Below are 12,354 nucleotides of genomic sequence, written 5' to 3'. Positions count from 1 at the left end.
TAGTCTCACGTTCGATATATATCGAATCGACTTTCTCTTAAAATTTATCGAATTGCTATAACACACAGGATTTTACATCCAAGGACATAGTTGACCAGGAATCATATAGAAAATACCCGTAGACTGGAAATTAAACCAATAGCATTGCGGATTTTACAGTACAGATGTCAGTATAATCGAAAGATCGATACGATCATTATAGCAAATTCGCAAATTGGCATAACTTGATTGCTATATAAGTTGGACCAAAGAAATTTTGGGAATGGGTATATCATGATATTTCTCACAATGCCCAATGGAAATATGTTTTGTATATGGTCTCACATGCGATATATATCAAATCTTCATTTTCCAAATTATATCGATTTGCCTTAACATTTGGGATTTTACATCCACAGGCATTGTTGACCAGGAATTATAGAGTAGATGACTATTAACTGGAATTATAATATACAGCATTACGGATTTTACAGTGCAGATGCAGTTTAATCGAAAGATCGAATCGATTATTGTAGCAAATACGCAAATACGCATAACTTGAGTAGTATATGCGTTGGACCAATGAAATTTGGTGAATGGGTACAACTTGGTATTCCTCACAATGCCCAATGGAAACATTTTTTGTGTATAGTTTCTCATTCGATATATATCGAATCTGCTTTTTCTTAAAATATATGGAATTGTTATAACACATAGGAATTTACATCAACGGGCAAAGTTGACTAGGAATTATATGGTAAATGGCCATATACCGGAATTAAAATCAAAAGCATTGCGGATTTTATATTACAGATGCAGTATAGTCGAAATATCAATTCAATTATTATAGAAAATACGCAAATTGGCATAACTTGATTCGTATATCCGTTGGAGCAATGAAATTTGGTGAATGTGCACATCCTGGTATTCTTCACAAACCCCATTGGAAATATGTTTTGCATGTTTTGTCTCATTAGATATATATTGATTCAGCGTTTTCTTAAAATATGTCGAATTGCTATAACATGCAGGATTTTACATCCGCGGGCGTATTTGACCATGAATTATAGGGTAGATGACCAAACGGGAAGATAAATCAATAGGATTACGACATTTTAACTTCACGTGTCAGTATACTTGATAATTCGATGATTACGGTAGCAAATATGCAATTTTTCGTATCTGTCTAACTATTGATGTTAAACCGAAGAAATTTTATGAATATGTTTATTATAGCATTGTTCATGCTGCACCAATTAAATATATTTGCTTTCCAAGCTCCCATTCGACACATATCGAATCTACGTTTTTGTAAAATATATCGAACTGCTATTACTTACCGAATATAACATCAACGGGGACAGTTGAACATTCTTCGGTTCTTTCTCCAATTCAAGTTTCATAACCGTATTAATATATTTATTGTAATCAATGCGTTTTGTTGTTATAAACCTTCCTTAGATCCAAAAATTGACACCATTGAGAGACATACATCGTCAGAGAAATCCGAACATTACTTCATTATTCGAGACATATTTATTCGAATAATCATTTCATTAGTCTCTGTTCGTTTATTTTCTAAAAATACTGTTTTTAATTTCATTAAGTTTGCTGTATGCAAACATTATAAATCAAAAATAGGTGAGTAAATCAAGAGGTGATACAATCCTAGGGTAATGGCTGAAATACGATAAATCGCTTAAGTTCATCTACCATACACTATATTTTTTTTATACTGCGTAAATCATTCATAATAAAACGGTTCCCCGAAGCATTGATCACCGTGGTTACTAAGATGGTCTTAAGTATTGTTGACAGTGAATGAGCGTATTGCCCGCATATTTCACTCATTTAAACGATATTTGGGGTGTTTCTTTCGCTTTTTGAACCACTTATGGGCACATGACTCGGAAACATGTGACACAACTATGTTCCCCCCCCCCCCCCCTATTTACCCGCTTGATGAATTCAAGCGCCCAATCGACTCGTTAGTCTATATAATGCCCACCACTGATTGGAGTCAGCAAATATTGAATCTTTATTTTGTATCCTTTTTTTTGCAGCTCTACGTGAGCCTATGTGCCCACAGCATAGTAATCCACGCCGGTATCAACATGGCCTTCTCGTCCATTCTTCTGCCGGAACTATCAAAGGAGAACAGTGAGATACCAGTCAACTCGGACGAAGCGTCTTGGATAGGTGAGGGAACTTTGGCATATTTATCACAAACTCACGAATTTATGACTGCATTTACAAGTAAAAAACGAAAACTCTAATAAAAATACAATTTGGAAAGAAACTGACCACGTTTTCCGGTGAGGTGGACAGTATTTAGTTGAAAAAAGTACAATGCAAAAATATTTTTTGTTAAATAAACAGCGTTTTTCTCCTGGAATAAAAATGATAAAATTAGTAAAATAAATTTTCTATGAGTCTTTAAATTAATGCTAAATATACTTACAGCGAAAAACGTTGGGCGTATTGTCATAACATAATGAAACTACGAAATGCAATGAATTACAGCTGATCACGTTGTGATGGATGTTAAGAAGAAATTGAGTGTTATAGTGGAACATGTGTCCAATATTTTTCGTTGTGTTTGAAGCAAACAATTTAGAGACTCTGTCAGACTCATTGAAAATGTATTTTATTCTCTTAGTTCTTGAGAAAAAACGTCGTTTTATAAAAAATATATTTATGTCGCAATATTATATTATTCTTCTTAGATTTAGATAAAATCTTGTGTACAGAACCACAATGTACAATTCAATAACATGAAGTTATTTGATACCTAATATAAGCAGAAATTTCAGTGTAAAAAACAAACTGTAACATGTTTGTGATTGCTTACTTTTCTAATAATTTTACCAAATTCAAATTAAAATTTTATTTCGCTTTAAAATTTAATACATTTTATGATAATATCATTTCTTATATTTTTCTTCTTTCCTTGTCTCACCTTTCGTAAAAAAATCCCTTTTTGTCTCTTCCTCTTCCCTCTATTTCACTGTTATTTCCTCTTCCTCATTTATTTCATTTTTATATAAGAGTACATTTTTGATTCAATTAAGTTTGATATGAACAAATTTGTAGTTGTGATTTTCTATAATTTTTGTTTCTTTTAACGAAATGTAAAACTCAAATTGCCGATTAATATCTCCTAACTTTCGTCCCAATTGTTACAATGAATAAGTGTGTTGGTGCACGGGTGAGTTCGTCGCAATGGGGACCAAACCACAGCCTCTCAACTGGAGCAGCCAAACACACTTGCAAACATATGTACACATACATTTATGAATATTGAGAGACAAACTTTCTGAAAATACTGAACTCTCTTTTTCCCTTAAAAAGCGTTAATGGTTGACTCTGACTCTGCTGAGAAGTAAATACTGTACTCACTATACTTTCACTATATTTCCATGTCCGACATAATAAGATAAAGATAAGTCCGATAAATTAAGAGATATATTTTTCCGAACGGATAGATAAGGGAATTCGTTTTTCTATGAGGGACTTTATTAAATGCTAGTCTTAATTTTGTTCAAGCATTTGCACTCACGAATACATGCGATCAAAACAAGACCCTTCGCCCTGATCAAGATCCGGGAGGAATCCGAACATAAAATCAACTGATTTGGGCGTTACTCGCTAGAAAGATGAGATGTTCATGGTGAATCAAAAACCAAGTACTCTTCCACAAACTTTAATTTGCTGTCGACTAGTTTCAACGGCTATAGCGTCATTATCAAGGCAAACATTTTTCTAGATAATGACGAAATATCCGTCGAAACAAGTCGACAGAAAATTAAAGTTTGTGGAAGAGTACTTGGTTTTTGATTCACCATGAAAATTCAAACTAAGGCTTCCTGGTAGATATAGATACCCTGCTAATTGCACCAAATTATTGATTGATGTATACACACAAGCAATCTGAAAAAGCAGTCATACACATATTCACACGCACACGGATGGCTTCATCAATCCAGGAGAAATAAGCCCATAGGAAGAGCATAGTCGAGGGTCAGAAGGCGACGAGACATAGGTTGAATCCAAACAAAATCATAATATATTTTGGCACATTTTATTTTCTCTTCAGCCAGCTGATGGGAGAAAAGTACTTCCTTCACAAGGACTCAGTTTAGATCCCTACAGCCCTTACAAAAGATCTTGTTTTGGTTGCTTGTATGCCTGACAGGGTGTGTGTTTGTGAGTTTGGCTGTTCCAGTTGGGAGGCTGTGGTTTGGTCCTCGTTGCGATGAAGCTCTCTATCCCTTCCCGTGCACCAACGCAGTGATTCATCGTTGCAAGACGGACGAGACGGCCACTTGAGTATTTTCTTCCCATAGTGCATAGAGGCATGTGCTTGAGTGCACCCATTTAAGTAGTCCATGCGAGTGGAGTTTGTTTCAAGTGTCGTGTCTTCCGTCAAGCCAGTTCCGTGACGCTGTCGACGCCCGTGGGAGCCCTGCTGGCGGGGCCCCTGATGGACCGCTGGGGCCGAAGGGCCACGGCCCGCATCGCCTGCATCCCGCTGGCCCTCGCCTGGACCACCATGGCCCTCGCAAGATCCGTCGTCACCCTCTGCCTCGCCAGGGTGCTCGCCGGCATCGGAGGAGGTACTGCAGTGCTTCTTAATACTGCTCTCCTTTCTTCTCTTTCTAATGCGTTAAGATACGCATCCTCACTGACTAATTCACTCACCCCATCAACGCATAGTACCCCAAACCATGTTTTTCATTTTATTTGTACCACGATATGCAGAAGCACGTGAGACTTATTCCGTGAACTTAATGCCTCTTTCACATTACGATTGTTCCAGCGATTGTCGGAACTATCGTGCATTCACACGGCTACGGTTAAAACCTGTGCTGCCCTCTAATGCTGACATCTAAAGTGAACGGGAAATTGACGGTTAGCAAAGCTGTTGAGCTATGCAGGGTCAAGATACTACTGTGTTCAACGTGAATTTAACGAATAATTTTTCTTCCGCCCATATTCTTCCTTACTGGGAAAAATTCATGACAAAAGTAGAGCGAAGAGAGCTACACGAACTTTTAGTCTTTCTCTTGTCGCTTCCTCTTCCGGTCTCCCAGCGCCTAACCATCGTAAAGTGACAACGTTTGGAACTACGTGAACTATTGTCAGGACATGCATTCACACGGCTAGTTCGGGCAACTTTCGTTAGGACGATCGCTCGGACAATAGTAATGTGAACGAGGCATAATAAAATAAAGAGGAAAGCTGCGCGATTTGTGAAAAACTGCTACGGGCCTGCAGAATGTGTTACAATGCGAATTGGGCTGGGAGCCGCTAGAGACTCGGAGGCTGCGCGCTAGGCTTAGATTGCTTGAGCAATTGAGAATAGATATCCTTTAGAGCGACAAGGAGAAGATCATTTTAGAACCTCACAAAATTTCTAGGTCCGACGGAAACGATAATTTAAGAGAGATATTTCTCCGAACCCTAAGTATTGGAAATGTGACTCTTGCTCCGGGAGCAAATTTCGCATTTCCAATTCTTAGGATGTGATACAACATATGACGAGGACAAATATATTAAAAATTAAGTTAATACTTTCCAGAGAATGTGTGGCACAATAGGGTTGTTCAAGCCTATCAGAACGGTCTAAAAAAACGAATGTATATCACTTCTGATGTAATTTCATTTTGATTGGGATGAATGATAGATGCGTTGAAAAAGTAATGATGGAGTTATTAGCAATCAAAATTCGAACAATTTTAAACGCCGCCAAAAACGGTCGGCCATCTTGAAATAGAGGTGATGACGAAACAAGCCTGTACGGCTGGCCTGTACCCTCGATCGCTCGATGCCAAGCTGAGCACTCTGCATGCCGACTGGACATTTGCCAAGGTTATTCCTTATTTTGAAATGGCCTATGTTGTGCATGAAGCTTCCGGATGGATCAAGGCGACATAAAATCCATTCTTCAAGTTAGGCAGGCAACGTATGTAGTGTAATTGTTGACAGGAATTGAAAGTTTTGTATAGCTGCATTTGCAAGGAAACTACCTACGTGCAGTGAACTTTCATTTGCACTATGTACCCCTGAGTGAATTGATTGCATATAGACGATGAAGTAAAGAGTGAAGCGACAAGTGAAGTGAGTTGTGAATGTAACATCTTCGACGAAATTATTTATTTCTTCCATGCTGGTTCAATCAACCCTATACATTTCGATCTAAGGTATCTAACTATTGCGAAGGATATGTTTCATATTTGAGCTAGTTGTACTTAGAGGATACATCGAACGTATATTAATTTTCATTCGTTTGTTCGCCTCTAAGTTCTGTTTGATTTTAATACCTGTTGCCAATTCATTTGGAGCATTCGTCAGTGTTTACATTTCACGAATTTCGTTGCGCTGTTGTTTGTTTTGGTCATATTTTGTTTACGGTAATAGTGAAAGTGAAATTCGAAGTTTTTTGATGTTACAATAACTGGTTTAGCTAGTTTAATAATTTGTTTCAGCCTATTCATTTCATTGTCTTCGTAATGTCAATGTAAAAGAACGTAAACTGATTCTAAGTCGTTAGTAATGAGTGGTAAGTGAGGTGTGTAGAATCCTTACGAACTTCAAGGAGTGCAAATTCTTTTGTGTGTGCAGAGTGATTGGAAAACCGATTGTCATGTTTTATTAGTGTTACATAATAGTGTTTTATATTTATTGTGAGCCAAGTTTTTTATTGAATCAGTTGATTTGGAATATACTGATTATACGTATCAAAAAGACAGCTCGTGAAATGTGTGCGTTGTAGTGCTATTTGTGATATGATGAGCAATAAATATGTACAAGTAAGGGTAATTTTGCTTATTATTACTCTTATTAAAGGATAAATTTGGATTTTCTTTAAACACTGATCTGGCGGCAGACGCTGGAGATCTTTAAAAAAAGTGGAATAACCCTGCTGAGCCACTTCAAACACTGCAGTAGGGCATCTACAGGCTTGTGACGTCACACACCAATTCAAGATGGAAGTAGGGCTTTTTGGCGTCACGTAAAATTTGTCATTGTTTAAAGCCTTCTCTAAACATGTACAATGAAGAAAATAGCATAATATTATTGTCATTGCTCCTTCTGAAGCACGATCTTTCGATTTCTTAAATAAAAAAAATATGGTGAACAACCCTATTGGAAGAACCCTAAAAAATAAAATGAGAAAAGAAACACAAATAAAATGTTATAAAGTGATGGCAGCCTCTACTCTACTCTACGGATCGGAATGTTGGGTGCCAATAATAATGAATTAAGGCAGATAGAATCGTCGGAAATGAAATTTTTAAGATCGGTGAAAGGCTGCGCAAGATTGAATAAATTAAGAAATACTCAAACAAGAGATGAACTTGGTATCCAGGCAGTTACTGATAAATTACAAGAATACAAAAACAGATGGAAGGAACATATACTTCGAATACGAAATGAAAGAATTCCAAAAGTAGCAATCGAATATCAACCAATCGGCAAGAGAAGTGTTGGAAGAGCAAGATAAATATGGTGGTGTGGAGCCGGAACGGGATCAGTAGCCTAATCCTGGAAAGAACAAAAAGAAGTTTTATTCCGAACGGATAATTGAGAGAATTCATTTTCCCGAGAACAGTAAAGGAGTGAAATAAACTCTCGGCGGAACTTCGTTAGTGCATTTCATTTTTATTCATTGACGGCTGGTGTCGTAGCACCCCCTGCCACACGCCTATTGTGACTGTTTGCGGGGCACTGTGATTTTCAGGTAGAACCGTCCTTGCCTCTCGCGTCACCTATCAACTTCCTCTGTATTCGGCTGGTCGGATTGAAAATAATGGGAATGAAAGTGCGGCCTCCCGCCATGTTGCCCGCTCCGCCCCTCTCCCCTCCCCCCTCTTCAGCTGCGCGAACTTTCTGGCGAACTTCTGACGAGTTGTGGAGGCAATCGATATTCACGGGCCCTTCGCTTCGCTGGCATTTCAACGGACGGCGGCGTGAGAAACTCCGTGGCTACTCGCACACCCAATCTGTGCTCTTGCGAAGGCTTCCTTCATAAATTTTGTCGCGGTTCCCGGGTTTCCATCGCGTTGTTTGATGTATGATGCCGACCGTTTCGCCAATAATACCGCCAGCATCTTCAGCTCAGGTCCTCATCTGACCTGAAAACCCGCAAACCATGAAAAAACCCTATCAGTGCTTCAACCCGTAGGTTCGCTCACATGCATGATGGCAGGGCTCACCACAGACTTAGCTAAAGGTGTTTGGCGATCAAACATCCAAGCCATTTCTAATTCCAGGATCACTCTAAGTCGCGAGGACTTTAGATTTGGGTTGATCGGAGGTGTCATCTGGATTCGAACCCGAATCTCGTGGTTTAGCAACCAAACTCTCCACTCACAAACAAGTATGGGATACTAATTAAATGTGTGGCTCATTCCAGAAGTTTTGGGCAGTTCAACTGGTCGGCGCCGACAGGGATAATGCTGCTGGCTTTCGGGAAGGAAGGGACAAGGCTACTTTACCACCAACAGCCAGTGCGACGAAAAGCCGAATTCATAGTCGCTGTAATTTTACAATGAATTTCAAAGCTGGCCGCAAAAACCGTAAATATACATTCGCCAGTGCTACCCAGATTCCTATAGATTGCACTCTCTACACTACTGCGTCTACAAGTCGAGTCGTCACATATCCAATTGGGCAAGGTGCGTATAATAGGAAATTATACGCACCTTGCCAATTGGGAATGACGGTGTCTGCCATTGTTACGTTTAACGCCCCCACCGCGCTTATTGGACGAATGAAGGTCGATGGGTATTCAACAAGAGTCGAGATGCTTTCCTTTTCGAAGCCTTTAATAACCAAACTACAAATATTTGAAGCGCGACCGTTGCGGGAACGTTGGAAACGTAATGCCAACCCTAAAACTCATTTGTGGATCTATTAGAAATATATTTTTTCTGATGAATTGTCCATTTCTCGTAACTTTAAACTGGAACATTGGCAATAAACGAACTCCACACGTCTCGACGGCTCTTATGCTTCAACGCAGTCCGCAATCTGTAATGGGAATGGTGGGATTCGACGACTCCACTTCGTAGTTATGATTATTCAATGTAGAGGACTCTAGTGCTGCCCTCCCATACGCGACAACCAGGTTTTACAAAATAAATTAATCCCAAAGTCGTCTATTTCGCAAGGACTGTAATCTAGCTCGGGCCAAAGAGCGTTCGGCATGCCAAGATGCCGGCATAAAGTGAACCTTCATTTCCACTTGAACAATCATGGTGTAAATCGGGTTAAATCTACGCCCCTTTATAGAATTAATGGCAATAAACAAAGTTTGTGGTGAGAGTTTAGATCCCATGGGTCAATGGCAGTAAAGTTGTCAAGTTCGTTGAAAAATTATCTCGAAATGGGAAATTGCATGGATGTAATAATAGAATGGAGAAGCAAGATCCGGAAAAGACACCTTTTGCAGCGAAGGGAACGATTTAACTCAATTTTAATTCATTGTGTGTCGTAGTCGGCTGTTAGCTCACCAGAAAAAAATTATACATGGCATCCAGTAAGCGTAAATTTTATCTTATAATAGCTAATGGAGCTAATTTTTTTGTCAGGTTCTTAATTTTTCGCTCATTATTCATATGAACCAGTTATTCCTCCGAATTAGCTCTTTCATTACAATTGATTATTTACGCAAGACATCAGTCAGCTTTTACGAGCAGTTACGTGTTATTTATTTTTCATAGAACAATCACATGGCGGCCTCATTTTCTCGACAACAATGCGGTGTTGACTTGCAGGGGATAGGCAGGTCCAAAGTTTTACACACGTGTCTGTTTTCAATACGTCGCAGCACATCAAACTCTCGAAGAGAAAAATAAAGCAAACAGTAATATCTCACAAAGATCAAATATTGATTCAAAATTTGGGATCGAGAACTCATGACACAAAGATTAAATATAATGACGGAAGTCCATCAATAGCATTAGAGCAGCGAATGTGAATGTCTGCGTGAAATGAACTTTGACTTTTCTTTGAACAAAGTTTTATATGACACAGGGGCAAGTGATGTACCTTGGGCTCCTTTATCATAGAAGCGTGGAAGTTGTGTACATATTCTATTCGTTTTAACGCCTAAGGGGGGAAAACAGAAACAGGCAGTTGACGACCGTGAGAGATTACATTTGAAGGCGTTGCAGAAAGAGTAGACTCGATTAATTAAGAAATGATGCAATAAAGAAGATGATGGAATTGGTAAAGATCAATTTTATGAGGTTGAGAGGAAGCAACCACTCTGGTTTGACCATGTCAATAGGATGGATTTATTTATTTAAGTAAATTTCACATACAGCCGTGACGCAAATTTACAGTGAAACTTTTAACAATGACATACATGAATTAGACACAATACAATAACAATATAAAAGCAAATAAAGAATTAACCAGTAGGGAAGTATAACATTCAATTAGCAGACATATGGGATGACACCAGATGGATCAAGCAAAGATCAGATTGGAGACCTCCAGAGAAGCTGAAAAGAAGAAGACCAAGAGTGAATTGGAGAATTCAAGGAATGCAGAGAGATAAGGAAACAAGACGAATTGGAGAAGAAAAGTGTGTCATGACAGAGAGAAATAGAATCTGAATTCAGGAGAACGGCGACAGTCGTAAAAAACCTGTTGTTTATACATGTTTTGATAGTATGCAGAGACATTCCGTTTATTGGCGCCGTTGAGTGCAAGAGATCAAAAAGAGCCATTATCTGGTACGAGAACTCAACTTTTTACCTTTGTGATTGATCGGCTTATCTTATCGGCGGGCAGTAGCCATTGATTAAAGTAGACATTCCACAAATTTCAACTTAATTTATTACGCGTTCCGTCGAGCACTAAAACATTGTTAAGTGCATCAGACCAGTTCCAATTGCGTAGTTAAGTGTAGAAGATTGTGAGTAAAAGCAGGGATCGTATGTTAGATTTATTTGTTGAATTAATCTGTTGGTTTTACGAAAGTACGTCAATAATTTTTCACTTGCCAATTAGTTCTGTTATTATACAAAAATCTATCACACTCAAAATGAAAAACAAATTGATTTGAATCCACGCTTGAGTCAGTGATTCGTCTGTTATTTCAGCTCAATAAAAGTGACTTCAATGGGGTAGCATTTTATCCCACGGTCGCATGTTCACAGTTGAAGGTGGGAAGAGCGCAATGGAGATTGGATTGGGGTTGTATCCAGGGGACTGGATAGAGGAGGCTCAATTTCTTCCCGTAGAAGGCTGATTCCTGTTGCCACTTCGGTCGCATTTTAATCGGTTTTCAATAATGTCCGCGGCGTGGTGATGAGTACAATGCAGCAGTGGCGCCGACTCCATGGGGCCTGTGGGGGCCCGAGACCCCTCAAAAATTCGTTATGGGTGTGGGGAAAAAATGTGTCAGGCTTGTCGATTTTCCCCGGAGTGTCCAGATATCGAGATTCGAGTTATCAGGGCTCTAATGTAGATCATATGACTCTTCTAAAATGCTTAAAAAACTTAAAACTCACCATGTAAAATTTTAGGTTTTCCTGGCGTATAGATTGATGAAAAATTACTCGGGATTCCCACCGGGTGTGGTATTGGGTTAATTCTCCCGACGTTTCAATGGCTGAGTCTGCCATCGTCTTCAGGGGTTTACTATTAATGGTACTTTTTACGGTACTTATTTATTTATTCATATCCCTGGTTGCCGTTATTGTTGTGTGCGGATGAGCGATTAATAATGGCATTCCAGGCACTGCTCAGTTAGAAGCCTTTATCTTAGTTTAAGCTAAAATAAAAAATGCTTAAAAAACTTAGAACTCAATACTTATAAAATTTCCCGGGGCAAGATTCCCGGTTTGGGCCCCCCAATATTTTTTGTAAGTCGGCATCCCTGAATGCGATCCACTTTTTTTCCTAATTTAATGAATTATAATGTTTGTAATAGCTAGGAATAGCATTTAAAAGCTATGAATTTGATAAATCATATGATACACTCTGAATGCTTTTAAGTGCCTCGGAATTTCCCTGGTCGCTATATTTAGAGTCTAATTGGTTGCTCTTTTTCGATGCGGGCAGCAGACGATCATCGGTGGCTGATCGTGTCTTATGTTAGAGAGCGGTTCTCTCTCTCCGCTGGTCACTCGCTTAACGAGACTCAATTGGAAGCGACCCCTGCCACTGCCGAATAATCAAACATAATGAAGACGGAAGGCAATAAAATCGGAACACAAATATGTTACTCTTTTCCAGCCGAGTGCACGGCGGATATATAGATTAACCACACTTTGTTTTCTTTAGTACGCGCAGTTAAAAACCATACACTATCCGCATTTTGCTATGGTTCTGCACTTGTTGGCTCAAATTTGTGGA

General features: G+C 39.0%; 1 protein-coding gene across 1 annotated transcript in view; it reads left to right on the top strand.

Moving 5' to 3' along the window:
• LOC124157037 (facilitated trehalose transporter Tret1-like) overlaps positions 1-12,354 on the top strand; it is a 40,605-nt gene that overhangs the window by 22,330 nt on the left and 5,921 nt on the right. The window contains exons 3-4 of the mRNA XM_046531504.1: positions 2,043-2,178; positions 4,410-4,595. Of these exons, the coding sequence (XP_046387460.1) occupies positions 2,043-2,178; positions 4,410-4,595 (322 nt within the window). The remainder of the gene's footprint in view (positions 1-2,042; positions 2,179-4,409; positions 4,596-12,354) is intronic.

The sequence above is a fragment of the Ischnura elegans genome, chromosome 4 (assembly GCF_921293095.1).
Source record: "Ischnura elegans chromosome 4, ioIscEleg1.1, whole genome shotgun sequence".
Classification (NCBI taxonomy): Eukaryota; Metazoa; Arthropoda; class Insecta; order Odonata; family Coenagrionidae; genus Ischnura; species Ischnura elegans.
This window is presented reverse-complemented; position numbering and strand designations above follow the sequence as displayed.